Source organism: Protopterus annectens, chromosome 13.part0 (genome assembly GCF_019279795.1).
Source record: "Protopterus annectens isolate FY-2018-M chromosome 13.part0, PAN1.0, whole genome shotgun sequence".
Lineage (NCBI taxonomy): Eukaryota > Metazoa > Chordata > Ceratodontiformes > Protopteridae > Protopterus > Protopterus annectens.
Window position 1 is genome coordinate 996,079,487 of NC_056747.1, and position 22,137 is coordinate 996,101,623.

The following is a 22,137-nucleotide window of genomic DNA, read 5'->3' on the forward strand; positions in this document are numbered from 1 at the left end:
TAAATAGATAGGTAAGGGTTCTAATCTCAGTTCTGGCAAATGTGTGTGAGAGAAGAGTATATTGTGTGTGCGTGTGTGTTTCTGTGAGAATAACATCCATTGGATGGGCATGGTTTCATATTTTATGCCATGGCATTCACAGTACACATTCCTAGGTCTACTCTATGAGGCCCGCTATTCACATCAACCGTACTGGTATCTGTAGACACTCTTCAGCCCTATTATCCCTGTGCAACAGTATAGAATAGTATGGTATGAATAACAAGATAGGTTGGTCAGCTAATGTCAGTACTGGCAAGTGTATGTGTGTGTGTGTGTGTGTGTGTGTGTGTGTGTGTGTGTGTGTGTGTGTGTGTGTGTGTGTGTGTATGTGTGTGCGTGCATTGGTGTGTATAGCAGTGGTCGTGAGTGTGTAGACTTGCATGTGACACTATAATGAGTACTCTCAATCCCAGTACAGCCACCATTGCCATACCCCACAAGGCCACATGATTTTATTCACCTTACAGGTACCTTGTAACACTCATCACACTAGTAGCCCTGTGCCACCTGCAATAACCACATAATAGTGCGTTACCACAACAAGATGGGTAGGGGTTCCAAACACAACACTGGCAACTGTGATCCTGTGTGTGTGTGTGTTTGTGTGTGTGTTTGTGTGTGTGTGTGTGTGTGTGTGTGTGTGTGTGTGTGTGTGTGTGTGTGTGTGTGTGTGTGTGTGTGTGTGAACAGTATTCTCTGTGTGTTTGGTTGACACAATATCCTCTGGGGTTTAGGGTGTTAGCAATATGAGGTATGTTCCGCCCACCACACTCACCATTGTCCACTCTACTAGAGCTGATATCAACCACCATAGACTTAGATACAACCCCTGAACCCTATACACTGTGAGACACATGCAAGAACTGTTACATGGACTTGGGAAATATGTGCACATACAGCTGTATCTCGGCAATGGTATGGTCGATGTGTTACAACACTGCCATACCCCTCATTGGTGATGTCCACATGGCCACATCTTGATTACACACAGCACCTGGAATACAAACAGAATACAGCATAATGCATCATGGCTGAAATGGTACACACACACTCTGATGTGTACCCATTGCAAATGACAGATGACAGCACCTTACACAGCATTAAATAGCTACACTCTACTAAAGTCACCCTGTGCATCCAACCCATATTAGCATGTCCATGCATCGATGGTATGGATGGCAGGAATGTGGCACAGGTATCATCATATGCACAGGGTGTTGTGGGGGTTTGCCAAAAGCCTAGGGTGGGCCATACACTTGACATCATGTGTGTGTGTTTGAGGGGGGTGTTCATTAAATGGGCTGTGCAGGGGTTGGGTGTGTATGTGTGGAGGTGACTTGTCTGATGGTGATGTGTGTGTGTTTGTATGCACGCAGTCACATCATGTGGGCATCCTACACAGGGGTATTTTGGACAGCTGTGGGCCATACATGATAGGGTACACAGTTCACCATCTCTGGCCACAGACATGGGAACTGGGCCTGCCGAGGGTATCACTAGCACCACCAGGGCCAATTCCAGATGCAGTACTACTCCATGATGGTGACTGCCTCCTACTGGATTCACGTCCCTGTTGGGACTGGCCAGGATCACGTGCTCATGGCCTGCTGCATTGTGGCATGGACAGCACACCCCCTTCATTAGTGCTGGTGGTACTGCCAGTATGGGAACGTGATGGAGCATGGCCACATAGACTTTCAGCTGATCGTGGTGCTGCCCTACATCCATGTGGCTGCTGGCCATTATCCACCAAATGCTCAAACACAAACATTCCACAGTTGAGGAGTGCCACTGTCTCCCCCCACTATCTATCCATGACCTCAGTATGCTAAAACATGGCTGCAGTGAGTTCACAAATATTGCCACGGGCACCAGAGAAGTGATCATCCACGATCATGCATATATGTCTGGTGTTACATTCATTATGTGCCTGTGCCTCCATGATGGCCTGAAACATGCATCTGATGACTGCTGCTGTGGCACTTGCAATGGGGCATGATGGGCTGCCATCCTCCTCTGACCACCCCTGCCCATCTGCCTGTGTGGGACCTCACCAGCACACTGGCTATGGCTAGTGCCTGCACCCTCACTTGCCATAGTCACCACAGTAGCCTGTTCCATATTACCATCCACCAACTGTCCATTAGCTGCAGCCACTTGTGATGAGGTATGTGTGGGCATTGTGACTATGTGCAGGGATGGGGTTGACAATAGTGGATGCCAAACAATGGCACAGATTCAGCCTCTGACAACCCCACCTGTACCTAAATATGATTATCATCATGGTCAGAGTCTGTAGAGACACTGACATCAGAATCAGAGAAGGAGGGACCGCAGCCACCATGTCAACCTGCGAGGGAAAAATGACATATGCAAATTACTACCGGCACTATAAGGTTTGCTGGTACGCACACACACACACACACACACACACACACACACACACACACACACACACACACACACACACATATACAGGTGAGGTGCCTCAAAGGCATTACACAGACATCACATTAGCCATCTGGGGGCATTCATGACACAAAGTCAGACAATAACATACACACTCTGGACAGACCTTCAGCATCATGCAGTGCAGCCTTTTCCAATCACCGTTACTACTAATATGCACCTCTGGGATTCGTGAGTGGTGTTAGTAGGTGATGACCCTTCACCTTGCACACACTTCACCCATGTAAATTATTGCTGTTCACCTGCATAGCACTGTGGCAGCTCCTAAAGAACATGCCTTCCAACTGTACAGGGTTTTGCTGAATGTGTACATGTGTGGCAAATATGTTTGGTCTGTTCCTCTTAACTCCTGTGTTTGTCTGATGCATTACTGGGTTGGCCTGTGAACTGGTGCCACTAAGTAATGTCCTAATGTCAGGTGCAGACTGCATAACCTGCAGTACTTGTATGTTAAAACAAAGCCAGTTACTCAAACAACTTCCTAAGCTTACAGCGGATATAGTAAGTGTAAGTGTACACACACCTGTTAAAATGCCAGGTTTTTGTGATATATCACATGCGACCTCAGAAATCAGGTCATAACATAGCCATAATTTCATATGACATATAACCTGTGCAATCCAACTGAAGAGCATACACATCAGTTACAGGTAACATCTGGTAAATTAAATAAGTACAATAGGCTGGTTGCATGAGTGTGCACACCCTTAAAGTAATACTCTGTTAAAGCACCTTTTGATTTAATCACAGCATGCAGTCCTCTTGGGAAGGTGTCTATCAACATGGCACATCTTGACTTGCCAATGTGTGTACACTCTCCCTTGCAAAACACCTCCAACTATGTCAGATTGCAAGGACATCCCCTGTGGACTGCCCTCTTCAGGTCACCCTGCACACATCCTATTGGATGTTAGTGTGGGCTCTGGCTTGGCCAGTGCAGAATGTTGCATGTGTTCTGGTGAAGCCATCCTTTTGTTGATTTGGATGTATGGTTTGGGACATTGTTGTGTGGAAAGGTGGAATTCCTCAATATCTACAGCTATATGGCAGACACCAGAAGGATTGGAACCACAAGGGAGTGGTATTTGGAACTGTTTATTATCCCCTCTAACTTGGCTACAGCCCCAGTTCCAGCTTGTGAACAGCAGCCCCAAAGCAGGACACTGGCATCACCATGCTTGACCGTGGGAGTGGTGTTGTTGTGGTGATGTGCAGTGGTGTTATTGCACCAAACACACCTGTCAGAATTGTGGCCAAAGAGTTCAACCATGGTCCCATATTACCATAACACATTTTCCCACTTGCTTTTTGGAGACTTGATGTATTGTTTTCAGACTTTTGCCAGGCCTGGATATTGTTTGGTGTGAGGAACTTCTGCCATCTTCCAAACCTACCCTATAGGCAGGACATATGTAATACACACCCAGTACTTACCGGAGTTTCCTGCTACTCCTTCGCTGTTGCTGTAGGGCTTCTGGCAGCCTTCCTGGCCAGTTTTGATCTTGTATTCTCATAGACTTTGGTGGGATGTCCACTCCTTTGCAATGTCACTGTAGCCCCAAAATTTCACCACCTTTTGATGACTGTCTGCACTGTGTTGCATGGTATGTGCAATTCTGTAGAAATGTTTTGTTATCCTTCTCCAGGCTGATACATCTCAAACATTTGGTCCCTTAGCAGCTTTGTCAGCTTTATGTGAACCATGGCTGTTACTGTTGCAGGCAACTGGGTATATGTTAGGATATTCCTGGTAGACAGCTGACCATTATTTGCTGTTAATCAAAGAGTCTCTGTAATTGATGGCAGGTGTGTACCCAATAAGATGTACTGCTATAGTTATATCAAAAGCTGCTTCAACACAGTAGTAGCTTCAACCTGAATACACGTATGCATCTAGGTTGTTATACTATTATGTGTCATTATTGTTCCCCTAACAGATTTGTTTGCTTTACAATTGAATTGTACAGGTTATAGGTCACAGGAAAGGTTGGCAGTATTTTGAACTTGTCTATTGTGTTCTCATTTTTGTATATCACAAATACCTGGTATTCTAACAGGTATTTACACCATTTATATGCAATGTATACCACTAATTTATACAATATGACCCTAGTTTTGGGACTTTGTCCCCCATTTTGTCAGTCTTTGTCCAGGTTGTGAGGTATGTTACAGATATGTGACATCTCCTGCAAATAGGTCCCTGTGATGACCACCATGATGCAATGCAGTAAAAACCACCACAAATGAACATGCACATATTGCTAAATGGGTGAGTGTAACAGTTGTGTGCATGGTCACATGCATTAACTTTATCATGCCTGGGGTACTGGTGAGTTACAATAGAAAAATTCCATACTTACCAGCTTCAGGCTGCTGTCCCATGTGCAGACCAGAGGGACCTATGTAGTTGTGAGGGAAAGGTTTTGTCAGCAGATTTACATTAGGCATTGGTACAAGATGAATGCTACATTTCTGCACAGGTACAGTACACACTATGGTATTACACAATGTGCTGTTCTTCACCATAGATGTGCACTTGTGTGCATTACTAAACCCCACCCACTAATCCATTTTGCACTGACATATGCATCTAGAGACTCTATAGACGACAGTTTACATGCTACCTCATTACATTGCTGTGCACTTTGGCCTTACCTGGATACTCCTCGCCTATTGCCTGGGTACCACCCATCAACATGACTGCTGATTCCTGTGAGTTTGTGTGGGGCTACCTCAAGGTTGGCAAGGGGCTCCTCTGTCACTGTAAGTGTGGCCTGTGTGGCTGGCCCCCTCACCAGTAGCAGTATGGTCCCTCACTACAGCAGCAGCCCTTTGCTGGGCACAACGTATCAGGTCAGTTGCTCTATGCCTGACATGATCATATGTGCACCCATGGTGGCCCAAGATGTTCACTCTGTGGATGATCTTATCCCACAGGGCAGTCCACCTCTGCAGATTTTGCTGGCCATGGACAGAAAGGGTGGCATAGTTTAAGATTACAGCTTCTGTGATGGCTGCTGTCTCTGCATTGGTGTAAGACAGTTGCTGCTGTATGGCTCCTGGAAGACATAAACAGGGAAGCACATCACAGGACCTCAGACATTACCCAGAGTTCTTTACAGAGCCAGCACATGAACATGGACTATCATTAGTCACCACTTACAAACACATCATACCCCTGTACTTGGCAGCACTGTATGAACATGCATTGTACTCCTGCTCATGATATGTCATGTTCCCCCCAATGAGGGCCAGTACATTGTATAAAGCACCATTCAGCATTCACATTTGTGTAGAGGGATGACTGTGGCTGTGTTCCTTGCAGATGGGATGTCAGTGGTGCTCAGGCTTTGCTTGCATACAGTGTGTAATGGAGCTGGAAGCATATACCTGGGTTCATGTAGGATGCAGACAGGAAGGTTATCAGGCCCCAAGGGGATTTGCTTTTGTTAACTTTGATTAGGCAGTTTGCACCTGATCCATGATGATGACGGGAGGGGTGCATTTGCTGTGCATATCCACTTATACTGATGTTGAGCCATGGGGATGAGGTTTGCCCTAAACCTGTCTGCAGCAGGTTAGCTGTAGCTATGGTGTGTGTTTATATGTGCTGTGATTGACCACCATTACAGAGTGAGTTGAGTTGTTGCCTCTGAGACTGCAGACATATGTGAAGATGGCCTTGTGATTGCCTGTAGTGGATGTGTCCAATTTGTACTCATAGTTAGCCTTACAGTAATCCAACTGTGACCTAATATGCTCATTCAGACAAAAGTTGACATGTTTCCCAGTTGGTGCCTGCTCCTACTTTACCTTGTACAGCCAATACAGCATCATAGTATGTGCTTTGTGCATTGCTGCTGTCCAGCAAAGGAGTTTACTCTACCTTGGCGGAGACAGGTTTTATAAGTAAGGTATTGCTGAGGCCATACAGCTATGTGGCTGGTCATATATCTGTTTGTAGTAGGTGTGGATACAAGGTCAGAACACAGTTGGCCACCTCTACAATTTTAACATGATACTCATACTTATTATACTACCCATGTCTGTGTCAGGGCAATGACACCACCAGTAGCTGTAGAAGTATAAGTCTGTTAGATGCACAGAAACTAAGGTTACAACATGTAAAGCTTATTTACCTGACATTTTGCATCCCATGTCAGTTGTTATGAGGCAGCAAGGTACACCTACCCATACATACATGCACAGGTAATACCTGCTATACATTTCTGTTCTATGTCAGTATGGCACACTGAAATTACATTTTTGCTGCTCAGTCAGTCATGTCAACCTGTTAAGGCAGGACATCTGGAGGACACCGCACATACATGGTGGGCTATGGGCCACAATTAGTGACACTTTCTTCACATTGCTGTAACACACATATGTCATTTGATAGTGCAGTAGCCTTTGCATTCACAGACATACCCTGGAGGATATCTGATGCTCATATGGCAGGCAGAGAGGAGAAAGGCTAAGGGTGTGGTAGTGAGGGTAGGAACTGTTAATGTTGTGAGCATGACTGGTTTGGGGACAGAGCTAGCTGATATGCTGCACAGACAAAAGGTGTGTATATTGTTTGTGTCAGAGACCAGATGTAAGGGGTGTACAGTTGTGTGTATCAGAGTTGGGTACAAATAGTTCTATCATGGTGTGTATGGGACGGGAACTGGTGTAGGGGTTAACCTGAAAGTACATTATGCCAAGAGTGTTTGTGGAGGTGATAAGAGTGTCGGATAGAGTGATGTTAAGAAGTCTGGGAATTGATGGTGTAATGATGACAGTTGTTAATGCATATGCTCCACTGTTGCTTGTGTGATGGATGAGACAGACGTACTTTGGTGTGGTTGGATGAAGTGGTGATGAGTGTATCCAAGGGTGAGAGAGTGGTGATTGGAGCAGATTTCAATGGGTATGTTGGTGAAGGAGACAGAAGGGATGCATTAGTGATGAGAAGGTATGGTGTTAAACAAAGGAATGCAGAAGGTGAGATGGTGGTGGAATTTGCAACAGAGGCTGGACATGGCTGTGGTGAATACATAGTTTTACAAGAATGAGGTGCATAGCATGACATACAAGAGTGGAGGAAGATGCATACAGGTGGATTATCTCCTATGCAGGTGGGCCTGTTTGAAGGGGATTGGTAACTGTAAAGTGGTGACAGGGGAAAGTGTAGTTAGGCAACATGGAATGTTGGTCTGTGGGATGACGTTGGTGATCAAGAAGAGGGGGAGGAGTGTGAGGGCAGCACCATGGATCAAATGGTGGATACTGAGAAAGAGGGATTGTGAGGTTGAGTTCAGGGAAGCATTAAGACAGGTAGTGGGTGGCACTGAAGACTTAGCAAATATCTGGGTTACTACATCTCAGATAGTAAGGGAGATGAGTAGAATGGGGCTTGGTGTGACATCTACACAGAGGAAGGAGGACAAGGAGACCTGGTGGTGGCATGAGGAAGTACAGGGGAGTATACAGAGAAAGTGTTTGGCTAAGGAGAAGTAGGATTGTCAGACAGATGAAGAAAGTAGACAGGTGTATAGGGAGATGGGGTGCATGGTAAAGTGAGTGGTGGCAAAGGGTGAGGATGTGGCATCTGAAGGGTTGTATGTAAGGTTGAACACCAAGGATGGAGAATAGGACCCATACCAATTGGCTAGACAGAAGCACGTAGCTAGGAAGGATGTGCAGCAAATAAGGCTAATAAAGGATAATGGTGGAAGTATACTCATAAGCGAGGAGAGTGTGTCGAACAGATGGAAACAGTACTTTGATGTGCTGTTCAATGAAGAAAATGAGAGAGAGAGAAGGTTGGATGATGTGGGTATGGTGAATCAGGACGTGCAATTGATTATCGAGGGAGAAGTAAGGATAGCTATGAAAAGGTTTAATAATGTCATGCCTGTGGAAGCATGGAGGTGTTTAGGACAAATGGCAGTGGTCTTTTTAACAGGATTGTTTACTGTAATCTTGGAAAGTGAGAGGATGCATTAGAGGGGATAAAATGTGTTTGGGTACTGATTATGAGAATAAGGGTGGTGTGCAGAGCTGTAGCAACTACAGAGGGATAACATTGATCAGTCACAGAATGAGGTAATGGTAAAGGGTGGTGGAAGCTATGTTAAGAAGGGAGCAGAGGATTGCTGATAAGCAGTATGGTTTCATGCCAGGAAAGAGCAGTACAGATATCATCTTTGCTCTGAGAGTGTTGATGGGGACATGCAGAGAAGGTTGGAAGTATCTGTGTTGTGTCTTTGGGGATTTAGAGGCAACATATGACAGGATACCTAAAGAGAAGTTGTGGCACTGCATGAGGTGGTCAGGAGTGGTGGAGGAATCCATAAGAATGCTACAGGATATGTACAAGGCTAGTGTGACAGCGGTGAATTTTACACTGGGAGTGACAGGTGCATTTAAGGTGGAGGTGGGAGTACATCAGGGATCAGCTATTTGCAGTGGCACTGGACAGGTTGCCAGACATGACCAGACAGGATACTCCGTAGACTGTGCTGTTTGCAGATGACATTGTGCTGTAGTGAGAGTAGGGAACAGGTTGAGGAGAACCTGGAGAGTTGGAGGTATGGTCTAGAGAGGGGAGGAATGATGGTCAGCAGGACTAAGACGGAATATACATGTGTGAATTGGAGGGATGATAGAGGAATGGTGAAGATGCAGGGAGTACAGTTTGCAAAGGTAGATAGGTGTAAATACTTGGGAACAACAGTTCAGAGTAATGGCGAGTGTGGGGGACAGGTAAAGATGAGAGTACAGGCAGAATGTGGGTGGTGGAGAAGAATGTCATGAGTAATTTGGGGCAGACATGTACCATTAGGAGTGATAGGGAAGGTCTACAAGATGGTAGCGAGCCCAGCTATGTTATAGGCATTGGAGACATTGGCACTGAAAAAAGAAGTACGAGTCGGAGCTGGACGTAGTAGAGTTAATGGTGTTAATATTTGCACTGGGTGTGATGAGAATGGACAGGATTAGTAATATGTATGTTAGGGGGTCAGCCCAGGTTGGACAGCTTGGGGACAAAGACAGAGAGTGGGAGGATTATGTTGGGTTGGGTGTGTGATGAGGAGGTATGTTATTTGGGAAAGGATGAGGCTGCCAGGTAAGAGGAAAAGAGAAAGGTCTGAGATAAGGTGTATGTGTATGGTGATAGCAGACATGCAGGTGGTTGGTGTGACAAAGCAAGATATAGAGGACTGGAAGACATGGAGGCAGATGATCTGCTGTGGTGACCACTAATGGTTACAGCCAAAAGAAAGAGAAGTGATGTTGTGATGTAATGTTCACAAATTTACAATTATTTGCCGAACATAACACAACTCTTGATGACATAACTACAAATATGAAGCACACATATGGTCAGTGTCCATAACACTGGACAGTTAAATGGTATGAGCTCAGAATATCATATGCATTTCAACACACACATCTGCAAAAGTATTTCAGTATGCAAATACCCTGTATAGGTCCATTACATGTCTGAGACAAACAGGTACATCATATTTGTATTGACAATTAACATATGGATATCTGTGACATCCCAGTAGCTGGCCTAGCAGTGTCACAGTGAGTATTGTGCAACACACACTCCAGTAGTGGTCATATGTGAGCCATCCTTTCCTGGGGTGACTCAGGGCCCTGAGCTGTGTTCTATGTCACTGCAGACAGACACGGATGCTATGGCTATATGTTCTGCTCAGCAATATATCGGTACAGCATGTGTTGTTGAGACATAATATTGTTCGAACTTCCTATTTTCCGCATTTACATACCTCCTACTACATTCCATTACATGCTTAATTGTTTGACACACCTCTGTTTTTTTTTCAGTTCAGTTGGTATAATCCATCAGTTTCAGTGCATGTGTGTCTGTCTGTTTGTTTGTGTGTGTCTCTTTCTCTCTCTGAGACAGATGTAGGATATACATCTGTTTTGTTTAGGCAGCAGCTTGCCTTTAGTAGGTAATGCTCATGAGGAGCTGATGGCCTGTGCACCAATTGGACTCCCCCACTTGCAAATTGCATGTAGAACAGCTGTAGTATCATTCCTATATCCAATAGCATGGGAACACACTCCTATAACTGAGTACTTATAACTGAGTACTTCATGTGGGCATTGCCCCTTTTCCTTGCCTGTGAAAAGGACTTCATGGAGGTGTGTGACAAATAGCATCACAGACTGTAGTTGGAAATACATCTTACAGCAAACACTGTGGAGACAGCCCAACAAAATTGGAGGAGAATGTTCCAGACATAGGGAAAAAATGTAAATATTGCTGTTATACAGTTGAAGTAATGCTAGTTTGACAGGGTATGTGTGGATATAGCTGCTCTGCATGAATTTAAGTCTGATAGTGTTATGTGGTTGACATACCTCTTAACTGTAGGGCTATCTGCAAATTGCCCAGAGTTTGGACTCTTATATTTGCTGTGTTACTCACACATTTTTTGGTCTTGGAAATTCAGTAGCATACTCTGAGGATTGCAATCAATAAATGGTAATATCCATGCATGTTTCTGACTTTATATCCCTCAGAACAGATATGCTATGGTGTTGAGGTTTTTCAACATATGTTGGTTATTCATGAAAAACACATTTCAGGATTGTTTAAATCAGCATGGATGGGTGTTCCCATTAATCTAAAATAACAGATTTGAAACAGTTGCATAGAGAACAGAACACATGCAAATATGGGACCACAGTGGGCTTTATAACAGGATGCAGGTTACATTGATAGCAACAGGCCACCAATGATAGTATTTAAACAGGGAACATTAATAATCAAACATTTAAATATTTGTAGAACAATAGGACACATATCCAGACAGTAGGCTTGGTGAAAAACATACCTGTTGATTTATGTGTTTAGATTATTGGTGCAGATAGGGTGGGGGGAGAGAGAAATGTCAATTAACAACTGTATAGGCTTCAATTGCTCACAACTTTTAATGATCATTGCTCTAATCATTACTCTCCAGGTATTACCTCACTTTACATCGACCTATGGCCTTGGGTTAGACAATGGTATTTTTGTACAGTGTATAATTACTGCCTTCTTACAGCTAATTTCTACCTTTTCTCACCTGGTAGACCTATGGAGGAAATCTCTGTAGACAGTACCTGACTGTTTCTACCCATATTCACATAGTCTACATATGTGCACTCATACTGTTTGTGTGTGTGTGTGTGTGAGAGTGTTTACTACTGCCATATTCCACCTTGATTTGTATCGGTCACCCTGGGTGTTGGTGGCAGTGACTACTAGCTGTGACAGCGTGACACTTGAGGGACATTTCTTGGGGGAGACTACTTGATGTATGTATTTATCTTGCTGTCATTTGCAGCCTTGGGGTTGGACAGTTGGTGTTGTACACAGTGTATAATTACAGTCTTCTTACAGCTATTTTTTACCTTTTCTTACCTGGTGAACCTATGGAGGAAATTTCTGTTAACAATACCTGACTGTTTCTACACATATTCACATGTTATGCATAGAGCTTAATACCACTCCCGGGATTCGAACCATGCCTGTTTGTGCAAAATGGTACAACAAGGTTGTGTTACATCACAAGGAGTTATTGGGGAATTGCTGTTTTTTTCTTGACTGTTTTCTGCATAATACTCTCTTGTTTGGACAATCTGCCTTGTAATTCTGACATTCATGCATGGCAGATAGTTCTTATAATGTGTATTCATACCTTGACATACTACAGTATGGAAAACAATAGTTAACACAACATTTCTATTCAGGGATCAGATCTTAATGCATGGAACATTTCTTATAGTTAATCTGTTTTACAATTCCACAATCTTTGTCAGATGAGCCTCAATTAATTAATGCTGTCAGAGACATAGTTGCTGTGCAGAACCTGTACACATTTAGATTTATACTACCACATACCAAAGTAAACACAACAGTCTGGGGTTTTCAGTTTTATTGACAGTTGCTGACACTTTTATTGATATATATCCTGTACATCAGTATTATTCTGCTAATGCCTCATTTATTCAGTACAAACAACACACATCTCTAACTGCTGGCAGGTGACATTCTACTCCTTTCTATTTATTTGCCCTGACTCCTGCAAGCTAGATTTGTACTCACCAGCCTCACAATGCAGCCTTAGCAGCCTGCTAGCATGGGCATTCACATTCACAGCCCTTTCATCTGCAGTTGTACAGGAGATAGAGAAACATTTATGCATACCTATCCATCTCATACTTAGGCTGGACTTTGTTACACAATAATTGATACTATTACTTACACACTGCTGGGACATTCTGCATCATCTGAGCATCTTGGATCCACTGGTCCAAGAAGTCCCTCTTCCAATGCTTCAAGTCAGCATAATGGTGCTGGACCTGCTCACCAGTCCGAGGGATACCAGTAGCACTGGTGAGGTCATCTGTGAGACAGTCCCAGGCCTCTGCTTTGCATTGGGAGCCCTGGTACTGGTCCTGCAGCAATCTCCCTTCATGGTCTTTTATGAGGAGTCCAACCATGACCCTGGACTCCTAAATGCCCCAATGCTACGCCCGAAAGTGCATACCCTCACCAACACCCACCATAGTGCCTGCAGTGATCAGCTACAACTGGTTATGGTTGTATTCCTGCCTGTGGGGTTTAAATAGTGATGGATTCCTGCCCCTTGCCATGACTGGCCAATTTTGAATATACTGAGCTAAGCTAAGTTATGGGCAAACCCATTTAACTAAGATAAGCATTGCTTAAAGGGGTAGATTCTAAGCACTGCTTACCAGTGCACAAATACACTTAGCTATGCTAATTATTGGTAAGCATTTAGATTTAAGCAATGCTTACACCAGCTAAGCATAGTTGAGGAAAATTTTTCAGTTTATGGATATGCACATAGTTAACAGTCATACCTCTCCACCTCTTAGAGCATAACATCTGGACAAATCCTAACATGACGGGGGGAGAAAGAGGGACAGATTTTAAATATTGCTCTTACAAACTTAGAAAGTTGATAGAATAATAGGTTTTGCATTAGCATGACTTATTTGAAGGACGCGTAATCTTAGACTCAAATGTTTGTCATTATTTAATGACTTTGAGCCTCAGCTCTTTGCCAGGACAGTAGGAGGAACACACCTAACATATAAGGCACAAATCTGGACATTCTGCAATTATCTGTTCAGTTGGGAAGTATGCTATCAGTGTCTGTGGACACTGTTTCTGTTTTTAAAGTGCCGTACAACACTTCCTGAATGCAGGTGGCATGTTTACTGTGAGAGCACTGCTCGGACATGCCCAATGCACTTGTTCACAGATCGTCCCTGTGCAGGTTATACAGCAGCCTGCCTTCATGAATATGCAAGGTACGCTGCTGTGCTGCACGGGCACGATCCGCTCCCTGCAAGAATAGACTTATTCTTGCACAGAGCTTTCATGAATCCCAGGGTTAATCTTTCAAGTAATGAATCTCCTAATGATGAAGATAAAAACCTTACTTTATTTTCATAAAAGCAAATTACAAGTCACTTAAATGGAGATTATTTTCATGGAGATTTCTGCTTAGATATTTTTTGCATCACATAGGATCAAATTAATATTCAATACCAATACAGTTTGTTGGAGATGCAAGTTAGATCTTAAAGCAGATTAGCAGCATATATTTTTTGACTGTGATACACTCGAAATTTATTGGGATGACATTAATGATTTTTTGCAGTTCATTTGCTCTGCTAATTTTTCCTTAACCAAATATTTGGTTTTGTTTAATACTCCAATTCCTAAGTGTGTTGTAAAAATGAAGTATCTCTTTATGGAGCATTCTAACTGTTGCAAGAAAAGTAATAAGAAACCGGAAGAATGAATCTGCTCCCTCCTTCAATGACTTCTTTAATATCATGAATGAAGTCTGTCATCTGGAAATCATAACTATTCAGTCAAGGACTCAAATAATCACTTCCTCATATAATATTTGGAAGAACATAAAAGAGCTGTTAACAAATAATGTTTGATTTTCTTAGATTATGTGTTTATATATTCTATTCATCCAATATGCCATCTGTATAGTAGACACCCTTGTAAATAGTTGTTTTGTTGTGTTTAACTGTTTTGTTTCTTTTTGTATATTGTTACATATTTCTATTGTTATTCAAGTGTTATTAACTGGTTATTTTTAAAAGATAACTTTTTAATAAAAAACATTAAAAAATCTGAGATGTCAAAAATATATAAATAAATGAACATTAAATAATCCAAGGTGTCAAAATATATAAATAAATAAAAACAGAAACATGTTTATTCTTGTTTTCTTTTTTATTTATATTTACTAAATATTATTATAAAAAGCATGCAACACTTACATCGAAGCAGTATTTGAATAAAAGCTGGTAAACTACTTTTTTTCTTTCAAAACAAAGTGGGAGAACACTCACCAAAACACACAAAAAACCTTAACTACAGCAAACACTCAGCATAACACAAAAATAACACAACTGTATAATAACAGTAATGCTTGGCTTATACATAGTTGGTATGTTTTGGTCATGAGGGTCAACCATGGGTAAACCACATACTGAGCTATGGGTTATTGCTAAATTATGTCACTCACATTATGGGATTTATCTAAACATAGTTTACTGGTAACCTTTGTTATTTAGGTTCATAGGTTGATACTAGGCTATCTGCCCTAGGGCATTTACAAGCCTAGCCAGAGTGTGTTTGGCTTTCGCCACCCTTCTTAGATTAGTTGACTATACCTCTGTATAGTAGGTCACAGAAGATAGCCCATTTAAGGTTAGTTTACCATGCCGCTGTCTAGCAGTGACACAGAAGAGATCCCAGGGGTAAATTTACGATCTCCCATCCAAACATCAAGACTCTTCTTGAAGAGGGTCATTAAGGGGCTCTGTCTGACATGGATTGGGATTTTGTTCCAGAGTGAGGGGAGTCTCTGGGATATGAATCTGTCCCTCCATCATGTTCTATTTATTTCTGTGCTGAGGTTTAAGTCACTGGAATGTGTAGTTCTGATGGATTTGGATTTCTTGAGGTGGAGCATGTCCATTAATTCTGGGTTGGACATGGCTTTATACATCAGGCACAGATAGCCTCTGAGTAGGCAGTAAGCAACTGAGTAGAGCTGGAGTTTCTTTAGACTAATTGCGTAGGGCATCTGTTTGAGTCCCTTGATCCTCTTGGTGAGGTACTTTTGGGGTCTTTCTAGTTGTAGCAGGTGTCTGGTAAGGTACATCCCAAATGGGGGCATTGTATTCAATTATGGGCCTGATGAGTGATGAGTAGAGGGGCACAATGACCTCTCTTGATCTAGATGTGAACCCCTTCATGATAAGGTGGGCTATATAAAATGTCTTTCTAACCACTTTGGCAATGTGATTGTCAAAGGAGAGATTGCAATCTACTTGGGTCCCCAAATCCCTAATTACTTCTTCTGTACTTAATGGATTACCACCTATGTGGTAATTTGAGGGCACTTTGTTTTTCCCAAAGGGGATGACTATGCACTTTTTGGCATTTAGCTTTAGGCCATAGCTCTGGCACCAGTTATCCATCTCTGTGAGACCTTTTTGGAGGATGCTTGTGTCAGCCGGCGAGTTGATTATGGCCCCCAGTTTGCAGTCATCTGCAAACTTTGTCAGCCATAGTCCTCCTGTGTTAGCCTGTACCTCAGAGAAATATATACCAAACAAGAGAGGTCCCAGGACTGAGCCTTGTGGGACGCCACTTGTAACTGGTTTAGAGTCTGACATGGCACCTGCAATTCTGACCATGTGGGTTCTATCCCTAAGCCAGTTTGCAACCCATCTTGTGACATAGGGGTTGATATTTAAGCTGGTGAGCTTATTTATGATGCCCGAGTGGGGTATTGTGTCGAAGGCTTTTGCAAGGTCAAGGTTGGCTGTGTGGACTACCTTCCCTTCGTCTGTGGCCTTGGTGACTGTTTCAAAGAAATTGACCAGGTTCAAGATCAAGATCTGCCCTTAACAAAGCTGAATTGGGTAGGATCCAGTGTTTGGAGATTCCCAATGTATTTGTTTATGAGTTCCATGATGATATGCTCCATAGCTTTGCAGACCAGGCTAGTTAGGCTTATAGGGCGATAGTTTCCTGGGTCCGTTGTGGCACCACCTTTATGGAGTGGGACCACTGTTGCTGTATGCCATTCTTTGGGTACATATCCTGTTGTAAGGCTGAGACTAAACAGTGATTTTAAGTGAGAGTTCAGTTCTTCTTGGAGCTCATGTAAAACGCAGCCCAGGATTTTGTTGGCATTCGTTCATTACTTCAGGCTTTTGATTAACAGGCTTCATAACTTGTGCTATAGTAACTGGCTTCTAGCAACATCTTTGATGGAAAAGAGAGGAGTCCTTAGTGGTTCAGTGCTCTATGAACCAATTATACCTTAATTCATTTTACTTTGTTCATCACTTGGTCATTATATGAACTGTTACATGTCACTTCTCATGAATGACTTTATTAAAACTGTTACAATATTGCACTTAGTGTTTATGGGTATTACATTTCCATTACTTCATAGTTTCATAGTCAGTATATGATAGCTGACTCCACCATCATTTGGACTGCATTTGGATATTGTTTCTAAGACTGAATGTGAGGTTTCTGACTGTAATTGTATGCCACTGTTTATTCCCTGATTATTTTTTACTTTAATTGTCCTCCATTTAGAGGGATGTCCATGATATATTTTAAGTGAGCAATCATTTAACAATTGATTGTTTTTTCACAAAGTGGCTATTTTTCCTAAATGTCCTTATTGTTCTGTCTACTGTCATTTGGTTAATTATTGTAGAAGGTGACGGACCACCATGACTTTCAGATTTCATTTTTGGACAATCTAATTTTTAATTTATAGTTTGCAACTTATTATTTGTTTTTTTTCAGTCAGTGGCATTTATTAGTAATAAATCAAACTTTCAAATGTCTGAACTAGGGTTTGTTAGAGCAATTCCCAAATAATGGAGACTTAATGGCCAAAATATCAGACTTGTATATGCTAAGTCCAAGATTTTCTCTGAGGTATTGCAATCTCGGAGTTGGTATATACACATTAGGGGGTGAAGGTGCTTACCCTTCTCACAAAGGAGTGCAGAGGGATGCTTGCCCCCCCTGCAAAAATAAGTTTTAAGGAGAAGAGCAATTTTTGAGATTTGCAAGGGGGGGCTTGTCAGCACTCAGCATTTTGAGTGCAGATATTTTGGTAGGGAACCACATAAACTTTCTTCTGTACAGTCAAGTAAACTAGAACTTAAATTTGCATCAACCTGAAACCATATGTAAGAGCATATATTCATATAACTTTACATTGTTATTTTACATAGTTTTGTTAAATTAAATAACATGATTAAATACATGTAAAACAACACCTGTTGAAAATAGATGCAAAGATGCTGGAAGAATAGGTAAATCCAGCCAAAACTCTGGACATCTAATTAGCATAAAATCTGAACACCAAATAGTGTATAGCTTTCAGTTTCCAGTAAAACATTAGGTACTACTCAGGAACCCATGTTTAAAAACAAGACAGTGACAAAAATGATAGAAAAATGTAAGCACATTATCCAAAAGACAATATAAAACCTATAGATTTTAATGACTGGTACTGCAAAATACTACCACAAAACATCATTTAGTATGTTTGCTTCTAAAAAAGGGAGATGAAAGGTGTGTGTCCTCATTCTTTAAATTATTGGTGCTACTAGTATGTTGGTCATGCATGTGGTTTTCTGTACACTCGACAGCTTCCAAATCACCATGTAAAGAGGGTGATTCAGAAAACTGCATGAAAGGGTAAATCAAGACTGAAAATAGGGACATACCTCCAACAATAGGTACATCATGAGCAGAGGTAAATCAGGCATGAAAATATGAATGCTTCCACAAAACAAGGAGAGATGACAGGTCTGTTTAAAACAATAAAGTACTATGTCTGATCAACTACATTTCCTGAAAATGTCATTTATGAGAATGGAACTTGGACTATGCCTAGCATCTGCAATCATACAGTCTGATGATTTTTGGATTAGCTAGTAGCAGAAAAGAGGGTGTAACTGAGTTCAGGTTAACATTCTGTGTCTCATGCAGATAATTAAATAGAACATGTTAAAAAAGCTAAAATAAATGCATAATTGCGTAATACTTGCTAACATTTGTCTCCTTTGTTTTATGTCTCTCTCTACCAGGAAATGGAATCTTTGAAAGGTAAATTAGGTGGGCAAGTGAATGTGGAAGTTGACACATCACCTTCCACTGACCTACACAAGATAATGGAGGGGATCCGAAAGCAATATGAAGAAATTGCGGATCAAAATCGTAAAGACGCTGAAGCCTGGTATAAAGACAAGGTAAAAAATGACTGCAAATATTAGTGAAGAAATGGAAACCTGAATTAAAGATGATACTAAGAAATGCTCTAATAATAGGTCAACTGATGAACATGCGTGTTGTAGGTACTCCAGCATTTTAAAATATGTAGTTAAATAAACTTATATGCCATCAGAAGATCAAATACTCAGAGAAGTAAAGGATGCTTTTCTCAGTGGAGCATAAGACAGGTCAATCTGCCTTTCAGGGTCATAGAGCAGCTTGAGAACATGGTCCTCAGAGATAAGAAAAACTGAAATAGCCATACAGCTACAACTGTTTTAATGAGAAAGAGTAAAACTCCATAATATGAAGTTAACATTTCTTTTTCATTTTTTCAGAAGCAGCGAAGATTTCCATCATTCCCTTATACCCAATTATCAATTCTCTGTATATATATATAAACACGTGCTTTATAATATTAATATAATGATTATTAACTCCGTGTTTTTATTTTTCTGTTGCTGAACTTTTTAAACATTCATCCAATTATAAAATGTTCGCTTCTGTTAACTGCTACTTCCATTTTTTGCCTGGTTGTGGCTGCATGTTATCCCTGTACCAGTATACACATACAAAAGTATTAAATACAATTAAATAAAATCAAACTTACAGACCTAACAGCTGAATTCCAAAATGCCAAACTAACCAGCTCCATGGCATAGAGGAAAGGAGCCCTGGCTATGACTCAGTCAATCTTAGTTCAGCAAGCAGCTTGGTCATTGAAGGAGCTGAAAAGGCTCCTAGAAGGAGTGGCCTTTTTCTGGTTGCCCTTGATGGAGTGGTTTCCACCCACGGTCAGATATGCCTGCAGTGATGGGGATGGTACCAAAATCATGATTGTCTTTTGTATTTTGGCAAGAAGCGGAATTGGAGCTAACTGAAATTACTTGAGGTGACACATATGATGTCAGTAATTCCACTCACTTAGAGCATGCAAAAAAAATCTCCTAGTGTGCAAGACAGTACATGTGACACTGCTGGCAGCTCTGTTCTGACCCACCTGCCACTAGTGTGATTCCCAACTTCAAGAGATAGTACAGGAGACATTACATTAAAAGGAGCTAGCCAGTACCACGGCATAGAGTGATAAAGCCCTGACTATGGCTTAAGTGACCTGTGTTCAATTGGTGATTTGGGAACTTGAGGTGCTGACAGAGGAAGAGTGAGCATGCCTATCAAGAGGAGTGGACCATCCTGGCACTTTACCCTGTAATGAAGACTGGAGACATGCAGAAGAGTTTTTTTCCAAAGAAAGAAAGAATGGTGGGAGACATTGACTAAGTTGCCACAGAGCAGGGTAACACAATAGTATGTTTTCATTGTACTTCTACTTCTGGACATAACAGGAATGTTGAAGGGGAAAGGAGGAATGGTTAGGGCAAAATACTCCTTGTCAAATATCATATTGCACAAGGAGTCTACATCTCTACACTGGACCTAAGCATGGGTCAGAATAAATGGGGGGAAAAAGATGAGCGCCCAGTATACCTGTTGGATTAAGAAAGGACCAGTTGGCAGTCAATGCTCAACTGTGAGGAGGGAAAAAGATAAAAGGAGCTATTTGAGCAGCCATATAAAGTACCTGATGATCAGCTGGAAGGCATGCAAAGGGGATTGAAGAAAGACAAAATGCCAAATTACTTGGGATGGAATGCTACTTGTTGACACCCCAGATGCAGGAAAATGGTGCACTCTCCAATTAAAAGATAAGATTAGTACTGAAAAAAAACATTCATCCCAAGTCAGCAAGTGCTCAGTGGTGCAACAATCCATGAAAATCCTGTCTGTGAAAAATATACAATGGTTTACAGAGCTGGCTAAAAGTAACCAGTGAAGTGAATCAAGTTATCAGATGTAACAGTAAAGCTCTGGCAGCCATGCTGTGGAGAGAATCTCATTTGCTGGCTTTGCTTTTGCCTGCCACCAGTGATTACATCACACTCATTAACATTATAGGGCCATTCTGCACTCACATCGAAAACTGTTACGTGAAACCTGCACTAAATCTATGATCAGCTGGCAAAAAAAACAGGCCTACAGTAGCAAACAGTGGCTTACTGGGGAGCCATTTTTTATTCCCTCCTATTTATCCATGCTTACAAATTACATCCAACTTCTGCAGTAACCCTGGGAATATCTGATGCCATCCACAAAGTTTTCGAAGCAAGTAAGAAATGGAAGCACTTTGGCAAGTCAGTGTTCTGCATCTCACACACACATACCACATGCCACACTTTTGGACAACATAGTTTTACATATACTTCACATTCATACCAAAGGACAATTTAGATTTGATAATCTGCCTACCACATGATTTTGGGAAATGGGAGAAAACTGTAGTACCTAGAGAAAGCCATCACAGACAGAGGGAGGGGATACTACAGACTCCAAATAGAAGGGGCCTAGATGAGAACTGAATGACAGAAACGTTTGCTGTGATGTAATAATGCTACTTACTGCACCATTGTGCCACTCTTCTCTTCTATGCATTTCATTTTATTTTCTATGCTCCATAGTACAGGTTTATTAAAATAACAAGTAATTGAACTTGGATGGTCTTGCAAGTGTTCAGGGCAGTGATCTGATCCTGAGTGACCCAGTTCAGCCATAGATCAGAAGTTACAGCTTGACAGAAACACACTGGTAAAATTTCATTTGGCACAGTCTTCATGTAACATACAGAACAAAATGAAAAAAATTACATAATATATTCCTTGGTAACAGTGATTTGAAAGTAAGTAAACTTTGAGAGCAATAAGTGGCATAAATTACCTACTGCAGGTGTCAAGTTTTGTATATAAAGGTACTGTGGTGGCAGGTCCAGGTACTGCAGACTGTAGCAACCATGGGTATGTGACCTTCATTTGCCATGAGCCTATGAACAACGTTATTTATAGGCAATTGTATTAGAGTGACAGGTCATTAAAAGTATTGAAATGCCAATTAATAACCTGATGTAAGATACTGAGCTTCAGTATTTTACGTGTCTATAAGAGCATGACTCCTATGAATGAAATATGGTATTGGGCTGCAAATTGTAGTATCTGTAGTCAGCAGAGAACAATGTTCTGCAGAATCCTGAATAAGTGTGTATTCTACTCTTTCTGAAGTATTTGTTGACTAATTCAACCCTTAAGGCAGTATGTTTATAGGCTTTTAATTACCTAATCTATTACACAAAAGCCAAAGGGATTAGCTCGAGAACACTGCTGTTTTTTTTATTGAAAATAAACCCTTGC

At 41.6% G+C, this 22,137-nt stretch overlaps 1 protein-coding gene across 1 annotated transcript in view; it reads left to right on the top strand.

Annotated features, from left to right (window-relative positions):
- LOC122788058 (keratin, type I cytoskeletal 19-like) overlaps positions 1 to 22,137 on the top strand; it is a 230,512-nt gene that overhangs the window by 114,067 nt on the left and 94,308 nt on the right. Inside the window, exon 4 of the mRNA XM_044054979.1 lies at positions 18,715 to 18,876. Within this exon, the coding sequence (XP_043910914.1) occupies positions 18,715 to 18,876 (162 nt within the window). The remainder of the gene's footprint in view (positions 1 to 18,714; positions 18,877 to 22,137) is intronic.